Raw genomic sequence first — 13,458 nt, forward strand, 5'->3', positions numbered from 1 at the left:
ATGTTTCAAAGGAGTTTGATTAAATAAAACAGAATTGATTTCGTATTTCACGGAACGTATTGCAATTATTTCAAAACTACGAGTATGATTTTAGTTATTTCGTAATAGCTATCTATGACATGTCATTAAATCAGAAAACTATTTCATTATTTAAAAAATTATTTCAATTATTTCAACTTCATATTTGAAAATCATAATATGATAGAAACAATGAAATTTAGACCAGTCAAAATGTATCCGAGGATGGTCTTATTTTAAAGGTCTTATCGCCCTGAATTGAGATAATATAACAGAATTCAAACGTGAAATTTTGAATTAAAAGTTGTTGGTCTGCCTGCATCTATTTTTTAGTCCATGAGCTCAAAATAATAGCATATTAAATCTCTCTATGAGTGAAAATATTCAAATGCGACAGTACTTCTAGTTACAATCCAACTAAGTTTTTAAATAAAATAGTTCAAACATGAATTCAACTCACACATATTTTCTAGTTGTCCTCTTTAACCGCCCACAAATAGTCAATCAAATATTTCTTGAGCTACTCATGTTGCTCGAAGCAAAATTTGTTGATGCATTTGGACAAATTCATCAAACGTCGCGTGATTATGATATTGAAGTTGGAAGGGATCACCCATGTTCTCAAATTTCAGACCTCCGGCGGTATTTTCATTATCATCCTCCATGATCATGTAGTGCATGATCACACATGTCATCACTTTCCACAAGGTCTACATATTCCAATGTTTAGTACTCCCTCCGTTTCTTTTTACTCCGCATATAAGATTTGGTCAAAGTCAAACTACACAAAGTTTGACCAAATTTATATAAAAAATATGAACATCTACAATACTAAAATTATATAGTGTGAAAATACGTTTCATGATGCATCTAATAATATTGATCTCATATTGTGAATGTTTATATTTTTTAATATAAAATTAGTCAACCTCTACAAAGATTGACTTTGACCAAACCTTATATGCGGACTAAAAAGAAACGGAGGGAGTAGGTCAACGAACAACTGTAAAAACAGGCTTGGAGCACTTCAAATGCATTTTCCACATCTTTTCTAGTTTCTTGACTTTGGTAAAGTGAGATCTTTTCTAACGAACTGGCTCGGAGATGGTCTTGACGAATGTATCCCATGGAGGATAGATACCATCGACTAGATAGTAGCCCATGTTATACTAATGCCCATTGATAGTATAGTTGCAAGGAGGAGCTTTCCCTTCAGTCAATGAAGATCGCTGCAGCATATTGATGTCATTGTGAGACCCGGACATGCCAAAGAAAATGTGCCAAACCCATAGGTCCTGTGATACAACTATTTCGAGAATGATGGTGAGGTTCTTAACATGTCCATGATACTACCCTTGTAGAGCCTTTGGGCAGTTCTTCTGTCTTCACTATATGCATTTAAGATTTCCGAGCAAATCTAGCCACCCCTCTTATTTCAAACATTGCCAGGTGCCTTTCGGTGTTTTTCATGGTTGATTCTCTCAAGTAGTGAGGTCCAAACACCTCGATCACCACAGTAGCAAATCTGACCATGACATCTCCATATGTTCTCTCAGACATCCGAAGGTATTCATCCTATGAATCTGCAGTCGTGCCATGTGCAAGTATCTGCAATGGAGCCATGCACTTCTAGTAACTAGACATGGAGCCATTGCAGATACGAAACGTATTGCAATTATTTCAAAACTACGAGTATGATTTTAGTTATTTCAAAATAGCTATCTATGACATGTCATTAAATCATAATACTATTTCATTATTTAAAAAAATTATTTCAACTTCATATTTGAAAATCATAATATGATAGAAACAATGAAATTTAGACTAGTCAAAATGTATCTGAGGATGGTCTTGTTTTAAAGGTCTTGTTTTAAAGTATTCATCGTAGGACCGAACATTGTTGTAGAGCCGATCAGAGATTTTTTTTTTTCCGCATCCGAATGCAACGGCATAAATTGTGTGCGAGGGGCAAAGTAGTCGTCCGTCGGCATCAAATGCCCTCGTACCCTGTTCTGATTCAGCACTCGATGACCCTTAACCGATCCCTTGAAATCGAGAACATGCTCTTCCGCACACTTCGCGTCTACAAGGACCGCTTGCATCATTGTCGTTTCATCTGCATAATCCTCCTCGTAGGATGACTCAACATGGTGCTCGTACATATACTCCATGTCTAAATGCATTGCATCAAAGAAGGGATAATTTTTTTTAACATGGGCATTCTATCAAACACTTGTCGAGCGTGGTGGACAGATAAGAGGTATGGACCGAAGGGACGGATGGTACCTGCACGGCGGACGGACGGGAGGTGTGGACTGGTTGGCTAGGCAAAACGGTGTGGCGACCGGTGGAGCGACGTAGGTCGCGGAGGTCCGAGAAGGGCTTGGCGGGAGGCTGGGGTGTAGATTGGCGGCGGCGGCGAGGACGGAGCGGATGCATGGAAGAGGGAACGGATGGAGACGCTAGGTCCAAGTGGGTTTTGGGCGGGTCGAGGGTGTCAAAATCCTACGTGGCAGCGATCCGGACTCGTGTAATGCCTCAGTTTGCTTTCGACGGATGTGGACGATGTTGAATGACAAACTACGTTCGGACAGCTTTATACATTTGAGGGGCGATTTGAGGGTCCGATTTGAAGATGCCCCTACACTATACAGATGTATTGTTTCAGAAAAATGCTATGCAAATTACACTTGAAGTGACCACACCAATCTCGATAACCATACCCACGGTGGATTCTTCACCATTAGCTAGCCTCACCATTAGTTTACCAATTCCCAGATTACCGCCGGACGCCTCTGCGCTTCAAACAGCAGAGAGCAAATTTTACAAGAACACTGTATATGTATCGATCTCGTCTCCCGTTCCCGTTAAGGTCTTCTCCGAGACGACGTATTAGCATCCATCTCCGACTCGATTTACAACGTACTAATAACTAATACGACATATATATAAACAAGGTACCGGCTGTTGTTGATTGATACCAGTAAAGATCTCCTCGTCCCGACAAGGAGACAAGGCCCGCTCGCATCTGAACTGACCGATGAATTCGACGATGACGACGACGTTGTTCGGGGAGGCGAACGAGGTCCTTGGCCTCGTAATGGTGTGGTTCTCGATCTTGTTCTTCGCAGCGGCGTTCGTGCTAGCTTTGATTGCAATAATATGCAACTGTGGCGGAGAGCGAGAGCAAGCAGCACAAGACAGCGCGGCCGCCGGAGACTTGGCGAACGCGCAGGCGGCGTACGAGCTGGCGCTGGCGGCTTATCAACTGTTCCGAGGACGGCCGGCGGAACAGAACGCGGCCGCGGAAAGCTTGGCGGTGCTGCGGACGGGGTACGAGCTGGCGCGGGCGGCGCACGGGCTATGCCGAGGAGGACCAACGGCGGAAGAGATCGCTGCCGCGGAGCGTCTGGCCGCGCTGCTGGAGGCGTTCGAAGGGTTGATGAGGCTGGCGGCGCCGGCGCCGGTCGTGGAGCTGGGGTGCTCCCCGTACTCGGCGGAGGGCGGGCGGGCGTCGGAGGAGCCGGTGTGCGCGATCTGCCAGGATGAGTTCTTGCAGGGGCAGATGTGCAGCGAGGTGCCCGCGTGCCGGCACTTGTTCCACCGGGACTGCATCGAGGTGTGGAGGAGGAGCAAGACCACCTGCCCGCTGTGCAGGCGGAGTATCGTGGCCGGATCGGAACGAGTATCGGCTGCCGACGACATGGTTTAGCTTGGTCATGGCGTCGCCTCTGCATGATCGATCGATTCAGCCATCTTGTGATCTCGTTGGGCCCGGATATTGTTAGCACTAATCTTGACGTACGTGGTTCCGTTGGCAGCCGAGTCCCGTGGCTGTTACGAGCGGGGCGTCCGGTGGAGCTGCCGAGTTCTAGAGTGCATGGATAAAGTCGTTATCTAGTTGCATGCATGTAGTTACTGGGTTAGTGGCCGGGTCATGTGGTAGTGGCCGGTGTGATGCATGCGCACGTGAGTTAGTGGTGTGTGTGTCTCCTCGCCTGTGTGTGTGTGGTTGTATTATATAGTGTACTCGGCTGTGCGGCCAAGAGACCGGGGCTAGAGCAAAATGTAGCCGCGTCTAGTGATGTGAGTTCCTGTGGTTCGTGGAGCTCGAGTGGTGTAGCCTGTGTTCTGAATATAAAAGAGGCATTTGGTCGCCGGGGCGTTGGTCGCCGGGAAAAAAGTGTGCTCCTTCTTCCACCTCCGTCCGGCGTGAGAGAGAGAGAGCGGCAACAACAGATATGCCCTTCCGAGGCGAGCCAGGATTTTCTAGCGTGCGCTTTAGGTTCAGTGCATTGCATAGCCGTCGGATTGCATCGAGATTGGTGAAAGTATTTTAATGTATATAGCTGTTTTTCATATACATTTCAGCTACTACACGGTACTATGTACTCTGTATTATGCATGGTATACCATTACACGATTTAGGCTCTTTTTGGATCATCTCCGCTCCCCCGCTGCAGCTCCTGGAGCGGAGGGAGCGCCAGCACAAAACAGGGAGCGGCTTGAAACTAGTTCTCGAGCGGAGCGAAAGTTTAAGGGACGGGAGAGCTTCCGAACAGACACATAGTTAGAGCGTTGCTACAACTACGGAGAAGTGTTTCCCTATCTTCCTCCCGAAGGAAGGAAAAGCGATCTAGCTTTCCGCCGCCGTTTTCCGGCGGCTCCCCTCCATCGACGACCTCGGTCGTCGGTGGTGAGGGGGTCGTCTGATTCACGCGTGTGAATAGTTTTAGATCAAAGTATCATAGTTTTTTTAGGTTGTTCATCGTCATGATTTTGGCGGCGGCAATGACGACACTAAATAAAATTTCTTTAGATCCTACTCCGACGAGACGATTGGTCCTACGTTGGGGATGGGTTTGGAATCCAGTCTGTTCAAGAAATGATGATGTGGCGGCGGCGGCATCCTTGTGGTGGACCTGTGTCCTCGGACGCCGCCGTTGTGACGGCGCCTACTCCAGCATCAGCGCGGAGCTTGAGAGGTAGTCCAGGAGCGGATGCAGATTGTGGTGGTCTGCATCGACAATATCTGGAAGACGGAACATGTGCAGGGTTTGTGATTGATGGATGGCAGGTGTGATTTCCTTCTTCGGCGTCTTAGTCATGGTGAGGTGTTAGATATGGAGTTCGATGGTGTGTTTGGGGTGTTACCCTGGTCTGATTCATTCAAAAACAATGTTGTCCGCAAAGCTGCTTATCAACGATGGAGCCGCGTCCGCAAAGTTGTCATCTTCATGTCACTAAACTTGCCATAAAAAAATGTTCGGAGTTGCTATATGTTCGTGCCGCACGTGTGCCACTTATCAGGGTCAAGAAAAAGAAATCGTGTCAACATAATCAAACGGCAGATTAGAACTATATGCAACAGATTACACCAACACATGTTTTGTGCTAAAACATACAAAAATACTAACGCCCACACGTGTGGGCGTTTGCATCTCGCCCACATGCGTGGATCCACGTCCGTTTGTGGTTGCACGAATCTTTGCATATTTGTGGTGCCACGTAGGACTGGGCTAGTGTGTGGGCATTCATCCGGTCGCCCACACGGAGAGGTATCTCTGGGCCCACTCAGTAGGACATCATCATAATGTGCACAATGTGATCAAGGAGTTGATCACGGGATGATGTGTTACGGAACGAGTAAAGAGACTTGCCGGTAACGAGATTGAACAAGGTATCGGGATACCAACGATCGAATCTCAGGCAAGTATCGTACCGATAGACAAAGGGAATTGTATACGGGATTGATTGAATCCTTGACATCGTCGTTCATCCGATGAGATCATCGTGGAGCATGTGGGGACCAACATGGGTATCCAGATCCCGCTGTTGGTTATTGATCGGAGAGTTGTCTCGGCCATGTCTGCATGACTCCCGAGCCCGTAGGGTCTACACACTTAAGGTTCGATGACACTAGGGTTATAGGGAAAGTATGTACGCGGTTACCGAATGTTGTTCGTAGTCCCGGATGAGATCCCGGACGTCACGAGGAGTTCCGGAATGGTCCGTAGGTAAAGATTTATATATGGGAAGTTCCATTTTGGTCACCGGAAAAGTTTCGGATGCTATCGGTAACGTACCAGGACCACTGGAAGGGTCCCGGGGGTCCACCAGGTGGGGCCACCAGCCCTAGAAGGCTGCGTGGGCCAAGTGTGGGAGGGGACCAGCCCCAGGTGGGCTGGTGCGCCCCCCCTCCCCCCAAGGCCCAAGGTTTTGGGGCTGCCGCCACCCCTAGGGAGGGAACCCTAGATGGGGGCGCAACCCCTCCCCTTCCCCTATATATACTTGAGGTATTGGGGGCTGCAAGACACACGAGATCATCTCCCTCTTGGCGCTGCCCTACCTCTCTTCCTCCTCGTCTCTCGTAATGCTTGGCGAAGCCCTGCTGGAGTTCCGCGCTCCTCCACCACCACCACGCCGTCGTGCTGCTGCTGGATGGAGTCTTCCCAACCTCTCCTTCTCCCCTTGCTGGATCAAGGCGTGGGAGACGTCACCGGGCTGCACGTGTGTTGAACGCGGAGGCGCCGTTGTTCGGCGCTTAGATCGGAATCAACCGCGATCTGAATCGCTGCGAGTATGACTCCTTCATCCGCGTTCTTGCAACGCTTCCGCTTAGCGATCTACAAGGGTATGTAGATGCACTCCCCTTCTCTCGTTGCTAGATTACTCCATAGATTGATCTTGATGATGCGTAGAAAATTTTAAATTTCTGCTACGATCCCCAACAGAACTAATCACTATTACCGCTTGGTACTTATGGTGGGATAGACATAGGCTGGTCCATGAAGGAAAGTTTCAAGATGCTCGGCAAACTTCTATGGGTATCCGTACTATAGCGGCAAACTTTGTTAATGCTTTCTCACCAAATGCAGTCAGTAAAAGAGGGGCATGGACTAGACCTCCAATGGTTTTCGTGAAGCTTAATGTGGATGCATCTTTTGATTATGACTTGCTTAAGGGCACCGCTGGTGCTGTTCTTAGAGATGTTAAAAGAAAAATTCATTGTTGGCAGAAACTGGAAGGTTGATTGGTGTGTTGATGCCTTGACGGCAGAAGCTTTGGCTCTAAGGTTCAGATTATCTCTCGCCCATAAGGCGGGTTGCAATCGCTTTGTCATTAATGCTGACAATATGGAAGTCATTGATACCATGAATAATGAAGGACGTTCAGCAGGAGCGGCGGCGGCAGTGTTTGCTGATTGTTATTTGTTAGCGTGCGATTTTTCTCTTGCTAGTTTTGAGCATTGTAATGGAGAAGCGAATAAGGTAGCTCATGAACTTGCCAGATTAGCTAAATTTTCTGAGACAAGGGATTGGTTTGAGGAGCTTTTGGTCAAAATTGTACAACCTCTAATAGACGATGTAACCGTCATTTCTAATTAATAAAGTTGGTTGTTGTTTTTTTTAAGCAGAGCCGTTATTTGACCGAGTAACTGTAGAGACCAGTTCAAGCTCAAGAGCACCAAGCCGCCACCAGGGATGAGAAAACACTGGCGGTTCTTACGCGACGCTGACCGGGACACAAGTTCTCCGCTTCCTCCTCGGAACGCTGCGGCGCATCTGAAAACTCCCCACAGCGTGCTTGGTGTGAGCGAGGAGCGCGGGCACCGTACAGTTCGGTTTAACACAATAACCTGCTGTTCGTCGTTGCTACCTCCCCGGCTTGTTTCTGACATCACGCTACTGCTGTGTTTGTAAATTGTAATCGTATACTCAACCCGTTTGACCAGGCCACAGGGATCCGTAATCATCACCCTAATCACCCACCATTTTTCTGTCCATTTACTTCCCGACCCCACACGATCTGACCATGCAACCACCACGGTTAAAAACGCAACATCAACGTACCATCCATCACACAACGACGCCGGCGTCGCCCTCGCCCCTACCAACACTGCGATCCGGAACATTCCCATCCCGCTCGACGAAATCCAGCGCCGTCGACTGGCGGCCTGCCAGGTGCACGCGCTGAAAAGCGCTCCGGTCGCCGTCCGGCGACCCATCCATCCTCATATTCCCCGCCACTCCCACTCGCGAGCTCGCGCGGCCGGACGGGGTCAACACGTCGCGCTCCTCCGCGGGTCAGATGGATGGAGTGCCCGGGGGCGCGCGCCAGGGGTCGGTTCGCGCGCGGAACACCTCCGCCTTTCGGTGGAGGCGCGGCCCCGGCCATGGATCGTGCGAGATCTTTGCGCTGCCGTCGTGGGAGCTAGCTGGCCCGCTGGCGTGCGCGGGACGTGACCGATCGATCGATCGCCCGACGTGTCGCGCCGGGGAGGCGGGGAGCGGAGCCGTCGCCCGTCGGCTCGGATCAGCCGCGTCGATCGACGTGCGGGTTTCCCGGCTCGGCGACGAAGTGCTGAGATATATTCCTGGGTTGTGGTGCGTGTATTTTCAGGGGATTTTTAGGGGTTTTGCCTCGCCTTTTTTCCCCGGCAAGGTCAAATGCCACATATATTAGCCTATTCTAGTTTTTTATACTTCTTTCTCTTGTTGTTTTGCCCTGTATAAACTTGGAAAGTCTATGAAAATACACTGTGAGAAATAAATAATTCTCACAGTTTCAGGTCAACAAAAAAGGAACATACTATTAAATAGCACAAATCCTCTCACAATATAGCACAAAACCTTCACAAAAACACACTTAAAAGAGTGATGCTAGGCTCACGGACGGATTTTTACGGTTTTCACGGACGTGCACAGGTGACATCATTTGATTGGGATTAGGGGGTGGAAGGGCCCCATCCTCTTGTAAAAGGAAAATACATTAGTTTTATGGTGAAAGATGTATTTTAGTTTACACATGGAGTATTTCACGTGTGAACATCTTCTTGAGTTAAACTCACCCGACATCTTTGTAAGCCTTTTCTATGTGAGTACAATACACACAATGCATGCCTCACCCTCTCGTCACGACACACTGAACACACCATGGACGTATTTCCTATACATGACAAAGAAAAAAAAATAAAGGCGCCAATGACCACTTTTAATGTAAAAACATAATGCTCTACTTAAAAAAATGCGCGTCCACAGGCTCCTATTTCTCTCCTCCCTCACGGCTATATGCTCGTGTGCCCTTTTGAGCCTTTCCGAGGTATCCTCTCTTTTCCTTCTCCTCCTCCTCCTCCGCCGATGTGTTATGTAGAAGAAGGGTTGAGAGGGGCCGGAATTCACCGCTTCTTTATTAATTCATCTTTGTTCATGGTGATGTCTTCCTCATCTCTTCGATGATGGCAACACTTTGGTTCTCTTAGTAACTCCACTTTAAATAGTCTTATACCCCATTCGGTCCTTTTTAGTTCGCATATAAGATTTGACTGAAGTCAAGCCTCGTAAAGTTTGACCAACTTTATAGAAGAACGTACCAACATTCACAATCTGAAATCAATATCAATAGATGTGTCATGACTTAAAGTTTCATATTGTATAACTTTAGCATGGCAGATGTTGATATTTTTTCATATAAACTCGGAGCGGGGGAAAATGCCAATGTGGGACACTATATCAGATACTCCCTCTGGTCCTTTTTACTCTGCATATTAGAATTCTCTGAAGTCAAACTTTGACACCATAATTCCCCTTTTTGGCGCCGTCTCTCGATATTTCTCATTTTGGGTGATGGAATTCCTTTTTTTATTTGGATCCGACACATTGTGTAACTTTGGGCACTAGATTCATTCACTTGTCTTGTTGACTTTTTCATCACAAAAAGCGTGCTCTGCGCTTACATTTAAAACAAAAACATCTCAAACTATGAAATACGAAATTAAACCTAAGAGAGTCTAAATAAACAAACTCTATCTTTCCTGCCACCAGGCCTATGACCTATCCGTGGAATCTTTGAGGTATTCTACACATGTTCAGACATGGGGGCAGATATGATACTATTTTTCTCAGGGCCTAGCATAGTTAATTTCATATTGAACTGGTCGGGATGCTCAAATTTGGTATAATTTGGGAAATATACCCCCTGCGGTCATTTTTAGTCAGCATATAAGTTTTGTCTGAAGTCAAAATATCCCTACTTTAACCAAACTTATAGAAGAAAGCATCAACATTCACATCGCCAACTCAATACTGTTAGATTCATTATGAAATGAAGTTTCATAGTTCATATATTTAGTATTGTTGGTGGTGATATTTTTAAATATAAATTTAGTTAGACTTTGCAAAGTTTGACTAGACCCAAATTTAATACACGGAGTGGAAAGACCGGAGGGGGTACATGCATGAAGCTCCTCAAATTGCATCAAACCTGTGCCACTGGTGTAAACTATACAGTAGGAAACACGACGTATGCGCATTTGAGCTGGAGATTAGAAGCATACTTTCGGAGGTAAGACGTGATTTTACTGTTTGTTTTTCGTTGACCTATATATATGTATTTATTTTTCTAGTGACTCCCATGACTCGATCAATGATGGGACGTGACTTCACCAGATGCTAGTAGTTCAAACAAAGCTGTACTCCACTCCAACAAAAGACCCACGTAACAAATCCACCTCCTGCTGCCATCTTAAAAAGGAGAGGGGTGAAACGCCCGCACGTAAAGGGCGACGGTGACCGCCGTGCTTCTGTTTCGCCAACACTTGGAAAGGGCACGCGGAGAAGATTTTCATGTCAACTTCGAATCATTTCTATTTTTTGGAGTTTGGATTAAGATTTTTGTGAAGGGTCGCATGATGTTGCCTCTTTCCTAGAATTCTCGTTGACATTCTCTAGCAGTCCTCCCTGGAAAAGAGGGGAGCTTAATTAAGAGCCGTGTTTTGACCATGCCGTGACGGCTTGCCAGCACAAAACAAAAGGAGCGAGGTGCAGGGCTGCGAGCGTGCAACAATGTATGGGGCAAAAGGAGAAAACAATGCAGGATGAAGTTTTGATAAAAAAAATTTATGCCTTTAGCTCTTTATATGGAATTTTGTGGGGAAGAGAAAAATGTTTTCTGGGCTTGAAAGTGCATGCAACGTCAAGTTTGGAGCGACGTACATACATACATACCTGAGAGTTCAGTTACTGGGAGAAAGTCAGAAAGGATGAGCAGTGAACATAGTCGAGGAAGTGCATGGTGGCGTTACTGGAGCCCAGCCCGGCGACAGTTGCCGCCGTCAGCATGGCGCCTGGCTCAGAGAAGGGCTCACACGTACAACCCTCCCCGCCCTCTCTTCACGCCACGTACCCCCTCGCCCCGCAACGTCTCTCTCTCCCTCCCTCCTTCCACCGTGACCTGACTGACCCTCCTCCGTCTATATAAATGCAGCTCCGGTGCACCGATCTTACTTGGAACTCAGACAGGCAGACCGTCGTCACACACACAGTCGCGGCGAACAGCGGCTCCCGGAATTCCCGGGTGAGAAGGGCAGAGCGATCGAGCCATCACTCCGCCGGTAGCAGATGGGGAGGCAGCCGTGCTGCGACAAGGTGGGGCTGAAGAAGGGGCCGTGGACGGCGGAGGAGGACCAGAAGCTCGTCGGCTTCCTCCTCACCCACGGCCACTACTGCTGGCGCGTCGTCCCCAAGCTCGCAGGTGAGCCGACCCCAACGCGTGCATGCCATGCATGGAACCCGTCCATCAGTCCTCTGCTCCCGCTCCGGCTTGACGTTCTCACTTGGCATGGATATGTTGCACTGTGTGCGCAGGGCTGCTGAGGTGCGGGAAGAGCTGCAGGCTGAGGTGGACCAACTACCTGAGGCCCGACCTCAAGCGGGGGCTACTCTCCGACGAGGAGCAGCAGCTCGTCATCGACCTGCACGCGCAGCTCGGTAACAGGTGCGTGTCTAGTGTAGCTCGTGTTTTAATTTGGAGTCCCGGCCTCCTGCGGTGGCCGGCGGCGCTCATGGACCATGCCCATGGCGGTGCGCGCAGGTGGTCCAAGATCGCGGCGCAGCTGCCCGGAAGGACGGACAACGAGATCAAGAACCACTGGAACACCCACATCAAGAAGAAGCTCCGCAAGATGGGCATTGACCCCGTCACCCACCGCCCGCTGGGCCAAGAGGCCCCTCCTCCCCTGCAACATCCGCCGCCGCCGCCGACCGCCACCTCGTGGCAGCAGCTGGACGGCGCGGAGCGCTCACAGCAAGCGGAGGAGGAGGACGTGAAGGCGGTCCCGCTGATCCAGCCGCACGAGGTCACGGCGGTGCCGCCCACCGCGAGCAGCAACTGCTCTGTTTCCCCTGCCTCGGTCATCTCACCGTCCTGCTCCTCCTCGTCCGCGGCGTCCGGCCTGGAGGCGGCGGAGTGGCCGGAGCCCATGTACCTCCTCGGCATGGACGGCATCATGGACGTCGGCTCCGGCTGGGACGCCGGCTTCGTCGTCCCCGGTGGCCTGGGCGTCGACCCGTTCGACCACTACTACCCGGACCCCGCCGGCTTCGACCAAGGAGCCTGGCCGTGACGCCATCGATCCTACCAGCAATGCACATAGACCGATCATAGATCCGCTTCTTTCGCCAGTTCGATCTCCCGTTCTCCCCTCCCCTAGCTAGCAGCTTAGTTCCATGTCTGAATGTTACCGCCATGCCCACCTGAGCTTTTCTTGGAACTCGGAAGAAATGCATGATCAGGCCATGCCGATCCATGCTCGGGTGTTTGCTGAATGAATCTCGATAAAGAAAGAGGAAATCCCGACGACCGTGTTGTGATGCGAGCAGGGCTGGTCTGTATCGATCCGAACGTGGTATGCGCGCGTCTCTCTTGGCGAGATCGATGGATGCGCCGCGCAAACTGCCGGCGTGAGCGTCAGCGTGGGTGTGTCAGCTTCCGAGTTTGCATGCGGCGGTGCAGGAGACTTTTTGGGTCCGAGAAGGGGCTGATGGCGCCTATTGTCATGACGCGCGCGCGTGACGACGGCCGCGTCGCCGCTTCTTTGACCTTCTTGGCAAGCATGCATGCATGCCAAGCTCGTGGTTCATTTAGTGTTACGAGGTGGTTTGTTCACCCCGTTTGTTATGTATGCTCAACTATAAAAAGTTGACTAGTTTTACAACATCCTTGCTAGCCACCGGATGTGCATACAGACACGAACAGTAGTGAGACCACACGAGAAAAAAATGCTTTCTGAAGTGCTGCTGCGCAAGTCGAGCAAGGGAAATGATAGAGTATAAAACTACTACTTTACAGGTTAGGGTTTTAAAAACCTGTCAGTTTTTATTTTTTCTCAGATAATTATCAAGTGGGTAGTCGGCTGTTTCAAAAAACTCAAAATTTTCTTTGTTAAAAAATTAAAAACCGGTAGTTTTTTGAAACCTTAGCCTGTAAAATAGTAGCTTTTTGCTATTTACTCGAAATGGTACGAAGGGCAAAGGTTCCCTTGAACACAGAATGTTCCAGTTGCTGTTCCTCTCGTGAAATGGGCTCGTGCTTGGCTGCCACAATATTCTTCGCAGGGGGGGAGTGACAAGTGTGTGATCCGTGGCAAGGTGAGGGATTGAG

At 48.9% G+C, this 13,458-nt stretch overlaps 1 protein-coding gene across 1 annotated transcript; it reads left to right on the forward strand.

Moving 5' to 3' along the window:
* The first annotated feature begins 11,286 nt into the window (after positions 1-11,286).
* Positions 11,287-12,676, forward strand: LOC125521923 (MYB-like transcription factor ODO1). The gene is made up of 3 exons (XM_048686985.2): positions 11,287-11,550; positions 11,664-11,793; positions 11,890-12,676. Exons 1-3 carry the CDS (start codon positions 11,418-11,420, stop codon positions 12,419-12,421), a joined length of 795 nt encoding a protein of 264 aa, XP_048542942.2. The 5' UTR covers positions 11,287-11,417; the 3' UTR covers positions 12,422-12,676.
* The last annotated feature ends 782 nt before the right edge of the window (positions 12,677-13,458 follow it).

The sequence above is a fragment of the Triticum urartu genome, chromosome 7A, assembly GCF_056163025.1.
Source record: "Triticum urartu cultivar PI428250 chromosome 7A, HENAU_Tu73, whole genome shotgun sequence".
In the NCBI taxonomy this organism is placed as follows: Eukaryota; Viridiplantae; Streptophyta; class Magnoliopsida; order Poales; family Poaceae; genus Triticum; species Triticum urartu.

Excerpts from the sequence above, each read along its gene's own strand:
- LOC125521923 (XM_048686985.2), top strand. The coding sequence starts at position 11,418 with ATGGGGAGGCAGCCGTGCTGCGACAAGGTGGGGCTGAAGAAGGGGCCG. Across the intron at positions 11,551-11,663 it reads CGTCGTCCCCAAGCTCGCAG|GGCTGCTGAGGTGCGGGAAG; the intron begins GTGAGCCGACCC and ends CTGTGTGCGCAG. Across the intron at positions 11,794-11,889 it reads CACGCGCAGCTCGGTAACAG|GTGGTCCAAGATCGCGGCGC; the intron begins GTGCGTGTCTAG and ends CGGTGCGCGCAG.